The sequence below is a fragment of the Cervus canadensis genome, chromosome 2 (genome assembly GCF_019320065.1).
Source record: "Cervus canadensis isolate Bull #8, Minnesota chromosome 2, ASM1932006v1, whole genome shotgun sequence".
NCBI lineage: Eukaryota > Metazoa > Chordata > Mammalia > Artiodactyla > Cervidae > Cervus > Cervus canadensis.
The window spans coordinates 87,862,744-87,886,215 of record NC_057387.1 but is presented as its reverse complement, the minus strand read 5'-3'; the positions used below and the strand labels follow the sequence as shown (position 1 = coordinate 87,886,215).

Here is a 23,472-nt window from a genome sequence, read left to right as displayed (position 1 = left end):
CTGCAGAAGTTTTCAAATGATGTGCCTCAGTGAGGTTTTTTTGTTTCTCCCTTGTCCTGGGCTCTCAAGTTGGAAGCTCACACCCTTCCATTGTGAAAATTTTTCTTATACGGTAAGAAAACTTCCTAACTTCCCTTCTTCATTTTCTCTTTTCTCTCTTTCTGGCACTATTATTAGTCAGATATCACTCCCAGGATTGATCTTCAAGATTTCTGATTTATTTTTTCCTATTCTCTATTTCTATACCTTTTTGTCTACTCTCTTAGCAATTTCCTTAATGTTACCTTTTACAGTTTCTGTCAAGGGTTTCATTTCAGTTCTCTTGCTTGTTGTTTCAGTCTTGCCCTGCTGCATGCATTATCTGTTTCTCAAGGGTTTTTGTTTGTTTGTTTTTGTTTTGTCCCTGGTGATTCTTACAGGCACTATAAACAAATGAAACAAAACAAAAAAAACCAGAAAGGAGACTGTGTACCTGATTTCAGGATGGAGGCACACTTGACTGAGGGCTCTATGGGGGTGATCTGGCAGCAAGTCAGCTTTTTGAAGGGAGAGTTCTAGAGACCAGTTACTCCAGAGAGGACTCTCTCCATCCTCATGTCCCGTAGGGGCTCAGCTGCTTGGATGTTCCTGGGTTAGAATCCTTCCAGGTTCTGTGTCTCTGGAGAGTGAACCCTCATCTCCTGGTCTCCTGGGAGAGGGAACTGAAAGTCAGGGAGAGGACTAGCCATCCGACTGTAGGGCTGGGAAAGGGGAACCAGGAAGTCTAACTCCTACACTGACTTTCCACTGGACCTCTCCTTTTTAATCCACCCCTATTTCCTACCTTCTTCAGTAACTGGGACCTCTGAGCCCTGAGCATTGCTGGGGCTCTGTTCACATCCCACTGCGCCCCATCCACAGAGCTGCTTCTGCTCGGCTACTGCAGTTTCCCCATCAGCCTCGTCTTTCGTTGGCTTTGCTCCTTTTCCCATGGTCTTTCTTATTTCTGTCCTGTCACTTTAATGGGGTTTTAGGAGGAGATGAGATCAATCCTTATCAAGGCTCCTTCTCCCATTTCACTTTCCCTGTATCAGGGAACCTAGGGAAGCCAGAGAAACATCTTCCTCCTTATGTCCACTAATATTTACTCAGTGTTTGCTCCTTCCAAGAACATTCTTAATCCTGTTGTTGTTCAGTCACTAAGTCGTGTCCGACTCTGCAACCCCATGAATTGCAGCACGCCAGGCTCCTCTGTCCTTCACTATCTCTCGGAGTTTGCTCAAACTCAAGTTCATTGAGTTGGTAATGCCCTCCAACCATCTCATCCTCTGTCATCCCCTTTTCCTCCTGCTTTCAATCTTTCCCAGCATCAGGGTCTTTTCCTATGAGTTGGCTCTTTGCATCAGGTGGCCAAAGTATTGGAGCTTCAGCTTCAAAATCAGGCCTTCCAATGAATATTGATTTCCTTTAGGATTGACTGGTTTGATCTCCTTGCTGTCTAAGGGACTCTCAAGAGTCTTCTCCAGCACCACAGTTTGGAAGCATCAGTTCTTCAGTGCTTAGCCTTCTTTATGGTCCAGCTCTCACATCCATACTTGACTACTATAAACACCATAGTTTTGACTATACAGACCTTTGTTGACAAAGTGATGTCTCTATTTTTTAACATACTGTCTAGGTTTGTCATAGCTTTTCTTTTAAGGAGCAAGAGTCTTTGAATTTCGTGGCTGCAGTCACTGTCCGCAGTGATTTTGGAGCCCAAGAAAATAAAATCTGCCACTGCTTCCACTTTTTCCCCTTCTATTTGCCATGACGTGATGGGACTGAATGCCAAGATCTTAGTTGTTTTTTTTTTAAGCTGAGTTTTAAGCCAGCTTTTTCACTCTCCTCTTTCACCCTCATCAAGAGGCCCTTTAGTTCTTCTTCACTTTGTGCCATTAGAGTGGTATCATATGCATATCTGAGGTTGTTGATATTTCTCCTGGCAATCTTGATTATAGCTTGTGATTCATCCAGCCTGGCATTTCGCATGATGTACTCTGTATAGAAGTTAAATAAGCAGAGTGACAATATACAGCATTGCAGAGTGATGATATACAGCATTGATGTACTCCTTTCCCAATTTTAAACCAGTCCATTGTTCCATGTCCAGTTCTGTTGCTTTTTGACCCGCATACGGCTTTCTCAGGAAGCAGGTAAGGTGGTCTGGTATTCCTCTTTTTAAGAATTTTCCACAGTTTGCTGCGATCCACACAGTCAAAGGCTTTAGCTTAGTCAATGAAGCAGAAGTAGATGTTTTTCTGCAACTGTCTTGCTTTTCTGTGATCCAGTGGGATGTTGGCAATTTGATCTCAGGTTCCCCTGCCTTTTATAAATCCTGCTTGTACATCTGGAAGTTTTGCTACAGTGTGTTATCTCATGGGATTCTTTCTACCACTCTCTGAGGGCGCTTAACAATATGCAGCTGGGCTCAGAGATGTCAGTGACTCACCTGCGCTCACCCAGCAAGACCATCCAGCTCCTCAGCTGGACTGCGAGCCCTGCATGGTTTGGGCACACTGACCCCTCTGGCCTTCCTCACTCCCCACTCCTGCCTGCTGCATCAGCCTAAATGTCCCCTAGTGCTTCAGTCACCCCACTGCCTCTCTCCTGCTTCCACACCTTTGCATGGACTGTTCCCCTGGAGAAGGAACAAAAGAGTTGCCAGAAATCTTGCCTGTTAGAACAAAGACTACCCAGTCTCCCAGAGCAACTGTAATAGGCCCCAGCTCACCTCCTATCAGCCCTTGTGTCCGTAAGAGCATTTTTCTCCTGGTGTTTCTTTTCAGTTTCTTTAGAGACCAACCCTTGCCTTTATTTTTTTTGGTTTGTATAAAAGGTTTACTGTAGCATGAACCTGGGATGCTTCCCTGTCATTCTTTTTTTTTTTGCTTGAGGAGGGTTGTTGTTTTTATAATTAGTAACTCACCTGTTAGTCTTCTATCTCTGAAGGTGAGACAGCTGACCAAGCAAGGGGCAGGGTTGAATTCTGATGAGAAATGCAGTGCCAGTGGGAAGAATAGGAGACCAGTTGTTTGGTGCTGCTGCCAGTACAGTCACTTAATTAGTCTGCATGGATTCTGTCATTGAAGAAGGAATTCATAGGGCCTGGACTCCATCTCAGGCCTGCTCATGCTGACCATGCTCGGCCACCTCTCCAATGGACTCTGAACGCTGTGTTTAGTGTCTGTGGAAACGACAACAGAAGGATAAGTCTCCCTCCAGACAGGTGAGTCTTGAAGATCATATCCAGGTTACTCATCGCCTAAGAGAACACATACACTAATCACCCCTTCCTCCAGACAGGCCATAAATTTTTCTGTACCTATTGGAGTGTAACCTCATGCTTATTGATTATTGGCTAATTGTTTAACTGTCTAAGCACATGGCACATGAGTGATGGGGTTATTGGGATTGTATTTACCCTTCCTTAGTTTATGTAACTCTCAAGGAATTTGGGGTGGTGGGTTCAGACACATACACATGGGGTATAAAAGATTTTCACAAATGCTGGTCGGGGTCCTTGGCTAAAAGGAGACTCTACCTTGGGCCCACCGGTGTAATAAACTGCACTTCACTTTCTGCATTGTCCTTCTGAGTGAGTTTGTTTCCCAGAACGCGTGGCTACAACATCATCATTAAGAAGTTTAGAGGAACACTTTCTGCACACAGACTCTCTTTTTCAAAAATAATGGCTTTATTGAGATATAATTTACATGCCATACAATTCACCCATTTAAAGTGTACAAGTCATTGGTTTTTAGCATATTCACAGAGTTGTGTAGCAATCATTATAATCAATTTTGGAACATTTTTATCACCCCTGCTAAGAAATCTTATAACCATTAGAAATTACTTTCCCTTCCCCCTCAAGCTCTTATTCCTGAATGAATACACATCTATTTTCTGTCTCTATGAATTTTCCTATTCTAGACATTTCAGATAAAAGGAATCATACAATACACAATCTTTGCTACTGTCTTTTTTCATTTAGCATAATGTTTTCAAGGTTTGCCTGTGTTGTGGCAGTATTAATACTTTATTCCTTTTTAGGGATGAGTAATATTCCAGTATATGTATATAACATATTTTGTTTATCTATTCATCAGTCATAGATATTTGGATTGTTTCAGAGGATATTATGAATAATGCTACTATAAACATTTACGTACAAGATTTTTTGTGGATATGATTTAATTTCTCTTGGATTTTTATTCTATCTAAGAATAGAATGGGGTGAGCCAAGCACTAGGGGTCATATGGTAACACTATGTCTAACTATTCCAGGGCTTGCCAGACTGTTTTCCACAGCAGCTGCCCTATTACATTCCCATCAGCATTGTATGAGGGTTCTGATTTGTTCATATCCTCACCAACATGTGTTATTATCTGACTTTTTGATGACAGCCGTCCTAGTGGGTGTGAAGTGGTTTTCCATGGTTTTAATTTGCATTTCTCTGGGGCCAATGATGTTGAGAATCTTTTCATGTGCTTTTGGCCATTTGCAAATCTTTGGAGCAATGTTGCTTCAGATCTTTTGTCCATTTTAATTATTTATTTTCATCCCAACAGCTTTATTGAGATGTAAATTACACATATTGTAGGTGGCACCATTAAGTGTACATTTTAAATATTTCACTGTATTTGTAGATATGTGCAATCATCATCACAGTCAGTTTTATTTTTATTTTTCATCTGCACAGCACGTGGAATCTTAGTTCCCCAGCCAGTGACTGAACCTTCATCCCCAGCATTGAACATGTGGAGTCTTAACCACTGGACCAACGAGAAGTTCCTTTTTTGCCCATTTAAAAAGTAGGTTATCTTTTTATTATTGAGTTGTAAAAGTTCTTTATGTATTCTGGATACAAGTCACATCACATATATGATTTGCAAATATTTGCTCCCATTCTGTGAATTGTCTTTTCCCTTTCTTGATGGTATCCTTTAAAGCACAAACATTTTTCATTTTAGTGGCATTCAAATTATCTTTATTGTTGCTGATACTTGTGCTTAATCCAAGGTCATGAAGATTTATTCCTATTTTTCTCAGTTTTATAGTCTTAACTCTTTCATTTAGGCCTTTGACTCATTTTAAGTTAATTTTTGAATATGATGTGAGGTAGGGGTCTAACTTTATTCTTTTGCATGTGAATATCCAGCTGTCCCAGAACCCTTTGTTGAAGAGATTTTCTTTCCCCATTTAATTGTTCTGTCATCCTTGTCTGAAATCAATTGACCACAAAATGTGAAGCAATATTTCTGAAACCTCAATTCTATCTCATTGATCTACATGTCTATCATTATGCCAGTAGCATGGTGTCTCAATTACTATAGCTTTTAATGAGTTTTGAAATCGGCAAGTGAGTCCTCCAGCTTTGTTCTTCTTTTTTCAAGAGTGTTTTGATTGTCCTGGGTTCCTTGAATTTCTTTATGAGTGTTTAGATCAGATTATCAATTTCTGGGAAGAATCCAGTGGGATTCTGATAGTGATTGTATATTGAATCTGTAGATCAATTTAGGGAGTATTGCCATCTTGACACTATTAAGCCTTCTGATCAATGAAAACATAGGATACTTTTTCATTTATTGAAGTCTTCTTTCATTTCTTTCTATAATATTTTATAACTTTCAGAGTACAGGTTTTGTGTTTTTGTTAAATTTTTTACTAAGTGTTTTATTCTTTTTACTGCTATTGTAAATAGAATTTTTCTTAATTTCATTTTGGATTGTTTATTGCAGATATACAGAAATTCAATTAATTTTTGTGTATTGGTCTTGCATCCTGCAACCTTGCTGGATTCATTTTTTAGCTCTAATGGTTTTATTGTGGATTTCTTAGGATTTTCTACATACAAGATCATGTCATCTGCAAATAGTTTCACTTCTTCTTTTCCAAATTGGATACCTTTTATTTGATATCTTTGCCCAACTGCCCTGACTAAAACTTCTAGCATTCTATAGATGTTTGTTAGGTTTAATGGTTTATAATATTGTTTAACTTTTCCATTTTCATGTTGATCTTCTGCCTCGTTTTTCTATCCATGTGGAAAGCAGAGGCATTAAAGTCTCCAGCTACTACTGATGAATTGTCTGTTTCTCCCATCCATTCTTCCAGTTTTTGCTTCATGTATTTTGGGCTTTGCCATCAGGGGCAATGTTTATAATTGCTATATTTTCTTGATGGATTAACTTTTTAATCACTAAAAATGTCCCTCTTTATCTCTAGTGACATTGAACATTTTTTTTATAATCCATTTTGGACAGACTTTTAAAAACATCATCATTAGAACAGTGACTTCTGCTTGGTCCCGGGAAGGAACATAGGAGCCGCATCTCAGGCTTTGTTAGCTGGTCACTCTCCTCTTTCTCTTCTCCCCCAGACAACAGTTCCAAGCCTCTGTTTCCCTACCTTTAAAATAAGAGGATTGGAGGACTTCCCAGGTGGTCGAGTGGCTAAGACTCCAAGATCTCAATGCAGGGCGCCCAGATTTGATCCCTGGTCAGGATACCTCATGCCACAACTAAAGATCCCATGTGCCACAACTAAGACCCAGTGCAGCCAAATAAATAAATATTTATATTTTTTAAAAATGAAAGGATTGGGATTTATATTTGCTAAGGTCTTCTTTAGCCCTTTTTGAATTTGAGCATTCTGTAATTAGTATTTGCAATGAAAAGTGAAAGTGAAGTCACTCAGTTGTGTCCGACTCTTTGCAAGCCCATGAACTGTAGCCTACCAGGCTCCTCTGTCCATGGGATTTTCCAGGCAAGAGTACTAGAGTGGGTTGCCATTTCCTTCTCCAGGGGATCTTCCCAACCCAGGGATCAAACCCAGGTCTCCTGCATTGTAGGCAGATGCTTTACAGTCTGAGCCACCAGGAAGGTATCATTTATTTTTTATTTTATTTTTACAATAGGTGTCACTTATTAAATGATTACAGTGTCTAGCATTTTCATATATCTTATCCCATTTACATATCTATAAGTAAGGTAGAGATTTTTACCCCTGTTTTGATGAAAGTGAAAGAGGAGAGTGAAAAAGTTGGCTTAAAGCTTAACATTCAGAAAACTAAGATCATGACATCTGGCCCCATCACTTCATGGGAAATAGATGGGGAAACAGTGGAAACAGTGTCAGACTTTATTTTTGGGGGCTCCAAAATCACTGTGGATGGTGATTGCAGCCATGAAATTAAAAGACGCTTACTCCTTGGAAGGAAAGTTATGACCAACCTAGGTAGCATATTAAAAAGCAGAGACATTACTTTGCCAACAAAGGTCTGTCTAGTCAAGGCTATGGTTTTTCCAGTGGTCATGTATGGATGTGAGAGTTGGACTGTGAAGAAAGCTGAGCGCCGAAAAATTGATGATTTCGAACTATGGTGTTGGAGAAGACTCTTGAGAGTCCCTTGGACTGCAAGGAGATCCAACCAGTCCATCCTAAAAGAGATCAGTTCTGGGTGTTCATTGGAAGGACTGATGCTGAAGCTGAAACTCCAATACTCTAGCCACCTCATGCGAAGAGCTGACTCATTGGAAAAGACCCTGATGCTGGGAGGGATTGGGGGCAGGAGGAGAAGGGGACAACAGAGGATGAGATGGTTGGATGGCATCACTGGACATGGATTTGGGTGGGCTCCAGGAGTTGGTGATGGACAGGGAGGCCTGGCGTGCTGCGATTCACAGGGTCGCAAAGAGTTGGACACGACTGAGCGACTGAACTGAACTGAACTGAACAGGTTAGGCAACAAAGGCTGAAAAGAGTTGGAGGAAATTTAGAAACTAGGAATAAGCATGAAGAAGCAATAAATTCCACCAACTTCATCTCCCAAAGACAAACAACTCTTAAACTTTGGAGGTACATCGTTCTAGACATGAGTACATTTTTGATAATTATTTTCACACCACGTATTCTGCCTTATTTCACTACATAATATTCATACATAATACTCACTACATAATATTCCAGAATATTGAGGGAAGGGTTTTCTCACAGAGCTGAACAAAGACGAAAGAGGCTGCCTCGGTGATAGTGAGCGTCTGTCAGGGGAGTGTGTGAGCACAAGCAGTGTTCACACACGTGACAAGGGCCCTCCTGGGGGCTTTTTATGAGTCTGACTCCCACCCCCACTCTGCCTGCCCCGGACTGTGAGGCCGTCCAAGGTTAGGACCAGGCTGAGTAATCTCATTTCCCTGTGCCCAGTTCAGAGAAGACTTGGAGACAGTTTGATGAATTGATCAGCATGAGCCAAGGGACTCAAAAGGGAAAATGAGAAACAGCTGAGTCTAAAGTCTCTCTGGGCTGAATCTCTTGAGGAAAAGGAATTGTGACAGAAGTGTCCTGGCGTCGGTTCTACACTTGGTGGCAAGTCCCTGCTCTCTCCTACTTATAAAATGCGGGTTGAACTGGCTTCCCTTCACACCCATCTGAGATAGCCTGGGTGAAACTCTGGGCCTTGTTGACAGAAAAACCTTGAGGCTTTGGGATTCGAAAGTTGGGGCCATCTCCCACAGGGGGCCCTGAGCGCCACAGGGGCGGGTCTCCAGCCAAACTGGGCGTCCGTGCTGTGTGACACAGCGAGTGCTCATTGTGTGGAAGGAAGACTTGAATGACCTGGCCTCGAGGAACCCCCTGTCACTGGGAGATGAGATGCCCCGAGAAAAAGATCATGGAAACACTGACCAGCTTGGAGGGGCTGTGCGTATCCTGGAGCCCTGGCTGGCAGTTAGCAAGCCTGTGCAGCCAGCCTCCACCCCTCTCCCCCTTGTAGAGTGACCTAGGCAGGCCCCACTTCCCTCGGTCTCTCCTGGCTCTGATCCTGTGACCCCGTGAGCTCATCCAGGGCATTTGCTGTCACGTGGGCTGCTGAGCGTTCACCCTGCCCTGGTGCTGGGCACTGCACTGTGGATAAAACAACGAAGGCCAACTTGGAGGAAGCGGGGCTCAGAGAAAGAGGAGCAATCTTAGGGTCCAGCAGCCCTAGTCTGGTGTTCTGAGCTTGGATTACTTGTCTCTAGGTTGTTTGACGAGTGAATGGGTTAACATGTCAGGTTGACACACAGAGAGGGCTCCAAAAACTCCTGTTGTCCTGAGCAAGGTCTAAAAGTTGGGGAGACCAGGGTAGGCTCTTTCTTGGCCAGTGGGTGGGTAATGGCAGCCTGGACTGTAGAAGATGCCTTGACCTTGGAGGGATGGCCTTGTCTTTGGGCAGCCAGGCCCATCAGCTGGCAAGGGTGCACTTTATCTCTGTTTCTGGCAATGGCTAGATTTCTCTAGCTAATTATCAACCTATCCAGGGAGATGCTAAAAGCAGTGCTTGTTCCTGGGCTTATGTTCAGTGGCCATCAAGAGGGCTCCATGGAGGAAAGTCTATTTCAAGAGCACATTAAATGCACAGAGAGAAATTAAGAAAAGAGACATTTGCAAGTGATGGGAAGGTAGGTCACATTGGGGGTGGGCCTACCTTCTTGGATGGATGTATGACTACTTGGGGCAGCTTCAAACTCTCTTTAGAACAAAGTGATGTATAATGAATTACTCAACTGCTGAACTGATAGATTGGAGGCTTCCCCTCCCCTCCACCACTGTAGCTTTTCACAGTCACCAAATACTGCCGCATCTGATTTCTTAAGTCTTCCTCACCTCAGTGGAGTCATGGTTTTCCATTTTTCAGTTGAGGACACTGAGGCTCAGAGAGAGTATGTGGCTTGTCTGAGGCCGTACAGCCAAAATCTGAATGGAAGTCCCAGGCCCTGGGTAGAGAGGCTGGGGATTCTGACTGGTGAGGATTCTGCCCAAGACAGCATGGGGTGACGAGAGCTCGGCTCTGGAGTCCTGCAACCAGATCCACCACCAAGTTACCACGTGTCTCCCGCTAAGTCAGATCAACTCCTGGGCCTCAGTTTCCCACTTGTATTGTGACCCTTAGAGTTATGAGGAGAATGCTCAGGGCATTTATCTAAATGGACAGTCCTCAAATGGACAGAAATAGTTACATTTCCTGAGATCCTACTATGTGACAATATCACCCCATGTAGTCTGTCCACTAAGGGAGGGCCATTGTCCCATTTTAAGGAGTAGAAGCCCAGACTCAGTGAGGCGACCTGTCCAGGGCCCCATTCTGAGTAGATCTGAGGACACAAGATCAATGCTCCAGGCCTCACCATCTTTGGGAAGCCATGAACTTCCCAAGCCTCAGTTTCTCCATCAATAAAAGCGGAGCGCTGGTGCCAGTCATATTCCAGGCCTCTCTGGGGCACGGAGGCACCTTGTAAAGCCGGGCTCCATGGAGACGGCGGCACAACACTCAGCGCCTGCTGGGGAGGGACGGCGTCCAGGCCCTGGGGAGCCTGTGCTCCTGGCAGCCTGCCCGGCGCAGGACTTACGACCTCACCCTGGGGCCACCCTCTCCCCCTCCTTTGCTTTCTAGCAGGAGACAGCCACCCACATCCCCTCTGGGGGCTCATCCCCACCCCTCCCCTAGACCCTGACTCAGGTTGCTCACCGTCTGGTGTGGAGGCACAGCTGACCCGGAGCAAAGTTTGGGTGAAGGCAGACTGCCAAGCTTCCGTGAAAGCGCCGGCTTGCCCGGCACAGGCCTTCCCAGTTGCCAAGCTGATCTCCTGTTCCCTTAGAGCTCTTTTTTTTTTTTTTTTTTAATTTTCATTTATTTATTTATTTATTTATTGGCTGCACTGGGTCTTCATTGCTGTGTGTGCGCTTTCTCTAATTGCAGCAAGCGCGGGTTACTCTGTTGCAGTGTGTGGGCTTCCCATTGCAGTGACTCCTCTAGTTTTGCAGCACAGGCTCCAGGGTGCCCAGGCCTCAACAGCTATGGTGTGTGGGCTCAGTTGCTCCACGGCATGTGGGGTCTTCCCAAACCAGAGATCGAACCTGTGTCCCTTGTATTGGCAGATGGATTCTTATCCACTGGACCACCAGGGAAGTCCTCCACTAGAGCTCTTGATTCTCCGGGGGCCAAGAGGGCTGGGAGTGTCATCCCCATTCTCCAGATGAGGAAACGGAGGCCTTAGGTGTGAAACATTCAGTGGTAGAGGCAGGAGGTAAACTGGGGTTGACTCCCAAACTTGGGATTTCATCTCAACTTGGCCTGTGCCATTCACCCCAGGAGTCTGGGGACAGCAAGGATGTGAGTCCAAAATCTGGCTTGGCCGTGTGATTCTGGGCAATTGACTTCATCACTTTGGCCTTTAGTTTTCTTATCTGTAAAACGGGGATGACAATAGGACCTTCCCGGCAGGGCTGTGTGGAAATTAAACAGATAACACACGTAAAGCACTGATGGTGCTTGGCTCCTGCTAAGTCACAGCCAGAGTATGACCTCAGGACCAGTGTCTCCAGCCTCCCTGGGCCCTGAAGCTGTTGGAGGCTCTGGGATCATCCCACCATTAGGTTAGGAGAAGAGACTGCTTAGCATTAAGTGTCATGCAGGCGGGTAAGCTGAGTCTCTGAGCAGCAGAGTGACCCACAGTTCTCTGGGCTCCTGTTGCTGCTGCTCCAAGGCTTGGCTGCCCCTGGATGGCTCATTCCTGAGGGAGTTGTTGGGTGCATAGGCGGGCCGGGCTCTGGCCTCCCTGCCAGGGACTTGCTGAGCTATTTCAAGCACAAACTTTCCTTCTCTGGAGACTTAATTTCTCCTCTTGTCAATCATACTTAGCCCTCACCTCCAAGGGGCCAGTCTGATCCCTCGGAGCCTCAGTTTCCCCATCTGGGAAGTAGGGGCATTGGTGTGATGCTGCCTTGTCTGCACAAGCCTCCAAAGGATGACAGAAGTTTGTGTGCTCAGCCTGTGGCCCTTGGGTCATCACTGCTCCTTCCCAGCAGCCTCCAGACCAGGTATAGTTCCCTGATGCCTGGCCACCTGGCGGGGGAACATGAGGCAGTGGAGAGCAGAGGCCCCATCGTGGCAGCCCCTTCCTGCTGTCCTGGACGTGAGGCCTATCAGCCCTGAACCTCTGAGAAAATATTTAGTCAGTAACCCAAGCCTTGGCTGCCTGCTTTCCCTGCAAATGTGCAATTAATCACCTGGACACACTGCCCTTAGTCCAGCCTCAGGGACAGCGACGAAGAGTGGCCGGCCCTGCTGCCGCCATGTGGGTGAGAGACAGCGGCTGCCACAGCACCCTGATAGGGCCAGAGGGGCCTTTTGAGTTTGTGCAGTCCAGCCCTTGACCTTGACCCTTTCGAGTCCAGGATGGCTTCAAAGCTTCCTGCACATTCTTGCTTGCACACCCACAGGGGTGGGTAGTTCAGTCCATCCCAAAGTAGTCCCTTCTGCTTTCAAGAGCTTGGCCTTTTAGCAATCTGAAATCAGTCCCCAGCTCCACTCCTGGTATCCTAGTCTGCTTGAGGGTCTCCTGCAAGCTAGCTCCCTCTCCCCAGGGCTTCCGCAGAGCTTTGGGGTTGGGGCCAAGGTCTCCCGAGCATCCTGTGCTCCCAGGCACACGTCGACCACCTGCAGCCACCATCAGAAATGAGGTAAGCAGACCTCTCCCTGTCCTGGCCCGAGCTCTGCACACACAGAGCTATATGTCATTGGCAAATAACCCAAATACAGAAGTGTATGTGTGTGCTCAACCACTCAGTTGCCTCCAACTCTTTGTGACCCCATGGACTATAGCCTGCCATGCTCCTCTCTCCATGGGATTTTCCAGGCAAGAATACTGGAGTGGATTGCCATGCCCTCCTCCAGGGAATCTTCATGACCCAGGGATCAAACCCGTGTCTCCTGCGGCTCCTGCATTTGCAGGCAGATTCTCCACCACTAAGCCACCTGGGAAGCCCCTAAGAAGTGTTTATTAAATCCCAACTGTGGGCCAGGTCCTGTGCTGGACACTGGGGACACAGGCCAACAGCGTGGTCCCTGCTGTGACCAGACAGTCGTCCAGTTAAGGTGAACTCGGGCCCCAGCCCCACCCCCAACAGGCCCCAGCCTGGACTTGCCTCCTGTTCCCGTCCAGGCTGCCTGTCCACACCGGGGCTGCACCAGTGCTTTTCTGGGAGATTTCAAGTATAGCCAAAGAAGAAGAGAAGTAAAATAAGCCCCAGAGAAGAGTGGAGTGGACCGTCCTCTAGCTTAACCTTCAATTCAAGATGAAGCCTATTTGCGTCTTCTCTACACCTCCCCCCTCCCCAAGTTACGGTGAAACCTGGCCATTCCAGCTCTTCCTTGGCCCTGAGTCACCCACTAGACCCAAATCCAAGCCATGGCCCTGTGGGAGCTCAGGCATTACCTGCTCCTGCACGGACAGGACACATGTCCCTGGCGGGAGGGAGCCCTGCACTGAGGCCATTTCTTCATCGGCCTTTAGGTGGCCCTTCTGTAGGATCCTGCCACACCACTGCTCCCAGGGCCCCCAGGAATAAATCAAAGAAGAGATTTGGCTCCGCATCCCCGAGGCTGATGAGGGCTGGCAACTCCTGCCTGGTTCACTTTCCGTTTGCATTTTCCCCAGAGACATGATCACTTAGGAACCTATAAATCCCTGGCAGGGCTGACGACCCAGGCAAGTATATAAATCAACACTTGTAAAAGTGTAACGGTCCCCTCTGGATGGCGCAGAGGGGCGTGTGCCAGAACTCCTCGGGCCATCCCCCAGGCCCCGCACTGGGATTCCCACTCTGCCTGCCCTGACTCTCTTCTTCTTCACTTCCTTCCTCTGTAAAATGGGGCCATCGCGCTTACCTCGCTGAGCACTTGCTGCGGTGTCTCACAGGCTCCATAGGAGCCAAAAAGCATGGGCTGCAGCAGATTTTCTGGCAGGGTGTGTGGACAGAGCGCAGGCTGGACGCAGGAGGCTGGGATTCTCCCCTGCCTGTCACTGACCTTCTCTGTCACTTTGGACACATCACATCCCCACTGGGCCTCTCTCCTCATTTTGAAGATGAGGGATTGGTCAGGCAGTTGACATAACAAGTACTTGTACTGTGCATGGGGTTCTATGCAGACAGGCCCATGTTTCCTTGCTCCCATCTCTCTGCTCCACTGATGTATGTGACAAGCATACATTGAGCACCTCTGTGTGCCCGGCACTGCCCTAGAAGCTGGGCAGTCAGCAGTGAGGAGGACAGGTCAGGACCTGCCCTCACAGGGCGAATGTCCTAGTGGAAACTTCCCCAGTCCGTTCCGCCATGGGCACAGGTGGAAGGCAGCATCTCAGGTACAAACCTGGCACATCACCCTGACTGCTCCCTTGCCTGCATCCCCATTCTCCATGCCCATTAGGCTGGACAAGGGGGTGTGGATGGAGGCTGGAAAGGGGTGCAGAAATGGAGTCTCTCTGGCCCTTTCTCCATCTGTGAAGGTGGGAGTGGAGCGGGGGCCTCTGGGGGCCCTCTCAGCCCTGAGGGTCTGGGTCACAGGGAACCACAAGGGCCATCAGGAATAGAGGACGGAGAGGTGGGGGGAGTCCCTGGAGGACAGATCCAGGTATGCACCGACCATCAAGGGGACCCTGGGCACAAGGGGAGACCCCGAAACCCATTCACCCCGCCTGGCAGGTGGAATTCAGGTTGAGGAAGGGGTCAGTGTCATGGGCTCCTGTCCCGGCGGCAGAAATAGGGCAGCTGGGCCTGCAGTGGCAGGGCAGCAGCGGGCCAGGTCGCCACCCCCACTGTGGGGTGCTCCTTCCTGCCCGCCTGGGCCTGGCTGCCTAGGACTCAACCAAATGGGCTCCATCCCGCACGGCTCTGGGGCTCCTGCCGGCTGCCCTGGGATCGAGGGACCCAGGAACAGGCAGCGGCCTGAATGTGAGTGTGGGGGGAGTCACAGGCAGAGGGATCCAGAAACTCTGAAGTCACCGGAAGAGAAGGCCTCGCCGTCACTTCCACTGTGAGCCATCTAGGCAGACAGCGTGTCGGTAGACACGCAATGTGAGAGGAGCTTGAAACTACTGGCTGCGGCCTGGTTTTCCACGGCAGAAGAAAACAAGCCCTGACGCACAGGGCTGGGAGATTCCACTTTCCGACAGAGGGTGATCTGAGTTGACACCACACCCCTTCACCTAACCCCACTCCAAACACATAGAAATGCTGCATAAAATATTACTCAGGGAAAAATCCAACTGGCTGCTCTCCCCAAAACCTCTCCCCACTGACCTCCTCTAGGCCTGCTTCTCAGCCCTCTTCTGCACCTTGGGCAAGTCCCCTGGGGACCCTGGACCACAGAGAATCGGACAGGAGTGAGGAAGGAGGAAGCACATACGGGAGGATAGGGAGAGAGAGAAGAGAGCCTCCTTGTCTGGGGTCAGACCTCACAGCTTAAAGAGAAAGGGAACGAGAACACGGGGAAAGAGAAGCAAAGGCCATGAATTCGGAGGAGGGAGAAAGGGAGGAGGGAGAGAATTGGAGGAGGAGGGAGGAAAAGGATGCTGTGGAGAAACGGGAAGACAGGGAGAGGGAGAGGGGAGGATAGAGGGAAGGGAGATTGGGGTCAGAGGGCCCCTGATGGAGAGAGACCAGGCGCAGCGGAGGTGGCCAGTCTCAGCGTGGCCTGGACAAAGGCTAGGGCTGCCAGGCTGTCTGCGGGGCTGGGCGGGGAGGGCAGTGTGGTCACCGTCTCTGCAGGCCTGTGGGTCTGCACTCTGGGTTCTTCTTAGGGGCCCCCTGGGCTAACTCAGCTCCATGGCCCAGAGGGGCTCCTCAGGTGAGAAGCACCACGCCCACCATCTGACCCCAGTCCTCCTGGGGGTGTGGGGTGGGCAGCGGGTGTGCCTCCTCATAGGGGCAGTAATCCCCATGCCCTCGGTGCCCTCGGCTGCTAGGCCGAGTCCCTAGCAGAGGTGGGCAGAGCTCAGGAGGGGCATGGATAGTGGTGTTTTCTAAATAAGGGAGGCAGAGAGCCCTGGTAGGGGAGGGGCTCAGGTCCAGTCTCCCAGCAGGCCCTGCCCTGGGGTCCCACCTGCTGCTATGCACCCTTAGAACTGGAGGGAACCTGTGGTCTCAAGGCATCAGGACAGAGGGTCCCCCTGATGATGCCAGGAGGAGGATCAGAGGCTCCGAGGAGACCCCAGCAGGGCAGGGGAGCAATCCCTGTTCAGGGTCGCTCACGGAAGTTGTGACCCATGGAGCCCCATGGCGCACCGGCTCTGGGACCCCGCCTGGTCTCCAGTCCCGTTCTCTCTCTCTCTGTCCTTTGTTTTTCCTGCCTTTGTCTCCTTTTCTCCCTCTCTCCATCTCTCTGAAATTAAATGGGATCCAACTGCCAGCTCCCTGTGTGTTCTCCCGCTCACGGCTCAGCCCTTTTCATTATTAATAAAAATATGTTCTCATTGTACAGTTTAATTCTGCTTATCTGGAGTGGATTAAGTGCTCACAATGACAAGCAGTATTGATTCCTGAGCATCCCTGTTAAAGGAATTTTGCCACGACCTAATTAGTTCCACAAACCCAGTGGGGGATGGGACGAGGGGGCGAGGGGAGCCTGGTGGGAGTCAGGAGCCCCGGGTCCCCATCACACATGCCGATGTGATGAGCGACATCGGGCCCATTGCTCCCTGCGAGGGGCTTGGACTGGCCTGCCCTCTGGGAGGCTGGGGCCAGGAGAGGAGGTGGGGGCCAGGTCACCCCGAGTCTTCGAGGGGTCAGAGGGGTGAGAGCATGTGTTCCGGGGCCTGAGGCCTGGGTCTGGATCCCAGATCAACATCTCCTGGCTGTACTGTGAGGACAGGTGACTTGACTTCACCGTCCCTCAGTCTCTGCATCTGTAAAATGGGAGGAACTGTCAGCCTGGCTGTGGCAGGAAATACATGGCCCTTGCAGTCTGGGGCAGCCGAGGAGGGTTCAACGCAGGGATGACACACAGGCTGTGAGCTGGGTGTCAGGGTAACAAGTCAGGACAGTGCGGTGTCCTGACTTTCCTAAGGGTGGGAGTGATTCCAGCGCCAGCCCCTGACTGAAGTGGAGAATGTGGGCCATGTGAGAAGGCCCTTGACCTTCACAGGAAGACACGGGTCTCCAGGGGCACCTCCTCCCTCTCCCTGCCATGCTAGGCTCCTCATGGGCTGCAGACAGCCAGGAGCCAGCGGCAAGGGAGCCCGAAATAGGTCGGCCCTAGACAAGGGCAGGCAGAGTGTCCATCTGGTGTGAATGAGCTGACCCAGGAAGCCCACAAGCCGGCACACAGTAGCCGTCACAATCCCCCATAGATTATGGGGCGGGATCGGCCACGCATCGCGGGTTCTGCCCCACTTGGTTGGGTGGCCCCTCTGAATCCTAGTTACCTCTCTTCTTAAGAAGAGGTTGACTGGATCTTTGCATCTTGCTTTGCCTAAACTGACCATGCAGTACAAAAGGATGGCATCCTTTTGACATGGGTTTAGATCCCAGCTGCTCCTCTCACCTAAACTGGGATAGAAAGACCCTCCACAGGGCTGTTTCCCGGAGCAGGGGTGGTGTGGGGTGGAGGAGAGCCCTGCCCACAGTAGGTGCTCAGTAAACATGACCTCCTTTGCTTCAATTCACTTCAGCAGTGACATGGCAAAAATTTTCCTTGAGGATTTTTTTTTTAACCAGGTGACCTTCAGGGTGACGAGGTGAGACACAGGACGCTGTTCAGACACCTGCACGGGCCTGGGCTGTGGGGAGGGAGGGAGGCAGGGGAGGGCGACGGCCTTGTGGGAAGGGAGCCTTGGTGCCCTCAGAGCTGGCCTCCTCTCCCCATCCTCCTGAGCTACTCGGGGTGTGCGGGGCTCTATGTACAAAGGAGGTCCTCTGCACTTCCATCTTCAGGGGCCCTGCTTCTCTGCCCCTTGCCTGCCGAGGCTGTCTGGGCTCTGTCCCTGGAAGGCCTCGCCTGTTTACCCAAAGCCAGCTTCAGGAGTGAAGCATGTTTTTCCACCAACCGAGGAGTCAGTGCAGAGAGCAAAGGTCTGGGTCATGTTGGAATTCCAATTTCAGTCCCAGCCTTGGTCTGCTTGCCTGCCAGCGGGCATGAGCGTTTGCCTTTCACTGATGTCCTGGGACCAGTGCTGGTGTCTGTAAGGCCCACAGCACGTGGCAGGACCATGTGACAGGGTTCCCATCGACAGAAGCCAGGGACCAAGCTGGGCTCTGCACCCCTGCCCCGTTATGCCCTCCTCCACCGCTCTCCTGGTCTCAGCCTCTAGGCTGAATCACAAAGCAGCCCCCAAGTCTCGTTTCCAGTTTTTAATGTTTTTCTTGTAAAACCAAAAATATAAAACTGGCAGGGGCATGGAAAACAAGTTCTGTACAATTTATATACACGAGGTCTGTGATTTCAAAACCATTGGGGAGACAAGAGGAAGACACAGTCAAGGGATGTCACAGGTCACGGATCCTGACGGGCACCTCTGAGCGCCTGGCTGGGGCTTAGAGGCTCACTCGTGGCCAGACCCGGCTGCGTTCTGGGGAGCAGTGGCCTGGCTGCTCCGGCTGGGTGCCCCGAAGGTGGGAACAGCCGGCCGGTGGGCGGGGTAGCATCAGCGGTGGAGGGCCGGCAGGTGTGGGCAGCATTCAGGTGTCCGTGTAGATGGAGGGGATGTGACTCAGGCAGTGGTCAAAAGCCCCGTTAGGGAAGAAGCCGCAGTCCTCGGGGCCACTGGACACGACGTCCTCAGATGACTGCGGTGGCAGCGTGGGGGGACACGGGGCCTCGGTCAGGGCCTCGTAGCCTGTGGATGTGGGGGACAGGGTCCAGGCTGGAGAACTCGCACCAACCACGTGTGAGCAAACAGAACACAGCCCTCTGTGTTCCCCACCTCATGCCCACCCCCAGTACACCTTTGAGCAGGTACATATCAGGTGTACATGTGTGACACGTGTCCACTCACAGAGTATACTGTACTTGAACACACAGCCATATACCTGCACACAAGCACCTTCATACAAAATGGCCCAAACTTGCTAATACACAACCATGCACACACATGTGTGAACACACACAAAGGAGGGATCACAGGAGGAGGACACGTGTGCACAGACAGGGAGTGAACGTCAGCACAAACGCGATGTGGAGCACACGTGCCAGGGAGTTCCTTACACCCACAGCGGGCTCACACTGCCAGGAAGCCCCTGTGCTGACCTTACCTGCACATGCACACCCGTGCCCACACAGACTTGCCCCACAAACACGTGCAGAAAGAAGACATGTGCAGACCTGGGAGCATGCGTGTGTGAGCAGGGACACACAGGCTCACATGCAGATGACCCACAGGTTTGTGTGTGCTCAGCTGTGCCTTGGTGCTCATCCCCCCACCCCTACTGCACGCCCACAGCTGCCCAAAGGGCCTTGGGACAGGGTACCAGTCTCCCCTTTGTCTGGTGCCCCCATCCTGCCCAGTCCTTGTAGCTTCCAGCTAGCTCTGAGCCCTGAGACTGATCTGGGAATTTCTGGACCCCGCTTCTGATGCTCTTACTCCGACCAGGCCCTGTGGTCTGGGCCTGATTCCACCTGGGCTGTGTGCAGCCCTCCCCTCTCACTGGGTTCTCCCTCCCGACATGCACAAAGCACAGAGCACAAGAATGGGAAGAAGGCACGCAGGACAGGCTTACCTGGGGCAGGTAAAGGTGCACTAAGGCCATGATAGCCGGCTTACCTGGGGCAGGTAAAGGTGCACTAAGGCCATGATAGCCGTTGGGCCGCAGGGGGTTGAAACCATGGGCCTCCCCCGCCAGTCCGTCCCCACTGGCTGCCTGCTCGGCCGACCGGTAGCAGTCACCATAGGGGAAGCAATTCTGGATGGAGTGGAAGCTGCCCTGGTAGCCTGCAGGGGGAGGCGGCAGGGGCTGCATTCAGAGCGAAGATGCCCAGAGAGGGAGGAGGGGACCGTCCCCGTCCCCGCTATGCAACTCAGCCTCCCACACTGTCCTGTGGGCCTGGTGGGTGTGAATGGGAGGAGAGAGCCCCAGGCCAGAGGAGGTGCCGGGGGTCCTACCCTGGAGAGAGCTGGGCAAAGCGCTGTCACATGGCTGCATCTGCCGACAGTGCTTGGAGGGCAGGGACTTGGGGTCCTCCATGCCTTTCTGCTCTAAGATACCCCATCGCTCACAGCTCCTCCAAAGAGCCAGCCATCCCCACCTTCAGCCACTGCTCCCCATGATGTTCCCTTTGATGCCTGGTGGGTGGGACAAACTCTTTCTCGCCCCTCATGACAAATTTCCTCCTGGAAGAGACCCCCGGTGAGGCACATCGGGTCACCTGTCGCTCGCCTTCTCCCAGTGTGGCCCTCAGTGGCAGCCATCATTCCAGGTACCTGACTGCCACCCCGAGAGCCAGTGTCTCCTTCCTCTCATGCAGCCCGAGCGGGAGTCACTGGGTGTATCTGCAAAGGGCCCACTCCATCCCGGCCAGAGCTTACCTTGAGGGCTGGGCAGAGGCTGGGGTGGAGGGCTCTGGAAGGGCGGGTAGGGTGGCTTGCTGGGGAGCGTGGGAAAGGGCTGGCCCCCCGGAGAATGGCTCTGGGAGGATGGTGGCAATGGGGGTGGCCCAAGCCCCTTCAGTGGACTGACCATGGGCGAGAGGAGGCCAGGTCCCAACCTGGAGAGAAGAGAGACAGCCAAGGTTCATAGAGGTTGTCCAAGTTAGTCCCAGACACACAGCACTGATCTCGTGGGTTCTGTGAGGGTAAAATTAAATAAAACAATGTAGACACAGCAGCCAGTATGATGTCAGAAACATTCTGAGCCACTCCACGAATCATCAGCATTATCATCAAGACGAAGGGAAGGAAAACAAGCAGTTAGGCCTGTTGTCCAAGTTGGGCTTTAGTCTCCTGCATGGTGTACTTTTAGGGATTTTCTGTCTACATCTCTCGCCATCTCTCCTCCACTTGCATACATCCTGTGATGGGGGACTCACCACCTCCACTTGTACAAAGCCTGAAGGAAGCTCACATTCTGAAATAAGACCACAGTGGCTAACAGTTGTTGGCCCTGAACCCAGCTGAGCCCTGGCAGGATGTCAACCAGGCTGCACATCACTGGACACCAGGTCCCTTCCTTGTGCCGCCTTCCTGAGCCCTTGAGGTCTGCTCACGTGAACCACAATGACTCTGGGGTCAGGGGGACTAGGCTGAAGGCTCACAGCCTCTGAACTATTTATGTGCCATGATTGCAGGAAGACAGAGAGTGTGGAGGTTCAGAGTCTTTATTTTCTTCTTTGCATTAATGGCTATGTTGGACCATTCATGTTAGAATACCCCATATACTCACTGTCATAGCTCCATGTAACTCTCCAGGCTAGCCATGCTATCCCTGCCCACCCTCTAAGACTCGAGGAAGCATGACAGACCAGTGTCTTTCTCAAAACTGAGAAAGGAGATCTGGGGAGAGGCTGGTGGTCTTCACATCTGTAGCTCTGCAGGGTCCCCATCTGCTCTCTCTAACGTGGGCCTCCTGCTGTCCCTGCCCCTGTGATGACACCGCATTGTCATCATCCCAGTGTCTGGGACACGCACCCCTGTGAGTGTGCTGAAGACAGCAGAAGAGGGCTTCCGCCCTGGGACCCTGGTCCCCAGGCCAGGATCGGAGACACTGGAGGTACAGGCCAGCCTCCTGAAGTTAATGAAATGATCCTCTTCAAGGCTCCATGAGTTATTATCATTATTATCATTATCACCATCATTAATATTTCTAAGCCTGTTCTCACAGGGTCATCAAGTGGGTCTACAACTGTGCTCTAGAAACTGTGGAGGGCGGTGTACAAGCCATGTGTCCTCAAAACCAGTTCTCTGGGCTGAGGCTGAGCCCAGGCATGGCCAGAAGGGTGGCTCCTCCTCCCTCCAGCCTGCTGCATGGTACCTTCCTGTCTTATGCCAACCCCATCCTGGCACCCACACCCCAGCTCTTCCCCTACTTCCTGTCCATCCTCTCTATTGGGAGAGACCCTGTGGGGAGGGCCAGGCCTGGTCTTCTCAGTCACTCCCTGCTCAGCACCAGGCCTGGCACACAGCAAACAGCTGATAAATACTAACAAATGGGTTTCTGAATCACTCAACTACAAAATCCAGAGATTAACAGCACTGCAGACTTAAGGAGAACCAGATCTGAAGGGGAAAAAACATGCATTTTCAAAGTTTGTTTTTCCTGTCTCAAACCTGCCATAAATTCACATTTGCCACCTTCACAGCCAGTGAAATTAAACAGAACACGACTCTCTCCGAAGTGGACGGGGAGGCTGAGGCTCTACCGCTCTACCTGAACTCTAAAGGAAAAAGATCGTCTGGAGCGCCTCTTCTGAGTCATGCAAATGATCCCTAAATCAAATATTTTTGCTTCAATTGGAACCTATAAAAATTAATAAAAACCTCACTGGCCTGGCAGACGAGGGCTTCATACCTCGTACATGGCCGGGGAGGAAAAGAAAAAAAAAACCACCCTATTGGGCGTCTTCTCTGAGCCAGGGTAAATAAATTTGGTCATGAAGTCAGGCCCTCTTAGCATATTTTTGAGTGAATCAGATAATTCTGTCAAGCTATTTAACGTCCCAGCAAACCGCCAGGGAGCCACGAGTGGCCTTCCTTGTTGATTTTGGCAGGAAAGGGAGGCTGAAGGCTTTCCCCCCTTCCTCGCCTCTTCTCAGGGGCTGAAAAAAGAAACCCATTCAAGCTGGGCCCGGTCCTGGTGTCAGGCATGAGGGCCCTTCTCTCAGGCAGCCCCGGGGGAGCCTGGGCGCCTGGCTGGTGGGGATGGCTTGCCTGTCGCTCCCGCAGGCACGGGTGGCCGGGCGGGCTGGGGGTCCCGTCTCAGTCTTGTCATCACTCTGCCTCTCGCTGCAGGAATTCTTGATGGGCACTTACACAGGCAGCAGGCAGGTGATGAATGAGGCGGAGCAGAGTGCACAGGCCTGAGTGGGGAAAGGCCTCTGTGGTTTATTTGTCTTTGGTTGGAGATGTTTGGGGGCTGGCTGTGGGTGAGCAGGTGGTCTGAGCCGGTGGGTGGGTGGGTGAGTGAGGGACAGGAGGCTAGTGTCCATGGAGCCTATACTGGCTGACACGTACAATATCAGGCTTGTGTACATGATCCTCACCACTTTCGCAGAGAAGGGTATTTTAATGCCCATTTTACAGAAGAGGAAACTAGGCTCCAGGAAGACTTGATTTTCTGGGTTCCCCTTGGTGCTCCATCAGGCTGCCTCTTTGTGGCTCTCTGGCATACACAGCCAGACTTCCCTGCTCTGTGAACATCTAGGGCACACCCTGCATGCCCATGAGTTCACCTCTGACAAGCTCTCCTCTCCCAACACGGCCAGACTGTCCTCAAGTCCTGCTCACGCCATGGGACTCTCGCCTGCTGGGGGTCCCTCCTCCTTCCCACTGGTGCTGGCTTGGGCTGCCATTCACTCACTGTGGACACTGCAGCCCAGCCCCACACTGCAAGCTGTGTCTTCTCATCCCCAAACCTGACTTGCTCACTGCTCAACACCTTGCAGACAAGTCCTGTCACAGGCCTCGTGATCTGGCCCTGGTGACCTC

General features: G+C 50.7%; 1 protein-coding gene across 4 annotated transcripts in view; it reads right to left on the bottom strand.

Annotated features, from left to right (window-relative positions):
- Positions 1-18,178: 18,178 nt before the first annotated feature.
- Positions 18,179-23,472, bottom strand: part of GLIS1 (GLIS family zinc finger 1) — a 238,449-nt gene continuing 233,155 nt past the window's right edge. For all 4 annotated transcript variants that reach the window (XM_043461274.1, XM_043461273.1, XM_043461271.1 and 1 more), the window contains exons 9-11: positions 20,359-20,537; positions 19,597-19,764; positions 18,179-18,672 (exon numbers count right to left, since the gene is read on the bottom strand). In XM_043461274.1, the coding sequence (XP_043317209.1) occupies positions 18,515-18,672; positions 19,597-19,764; positions 20,359-20,537 (505 nt within the window). In that variant the 3' untranslated portion in view covers positions 18,179-18,514. The remainder of the gene's footprint in view (positions 18,673-19,596; positions 19,765-20,358; positions 20,538-23,472) is intronic.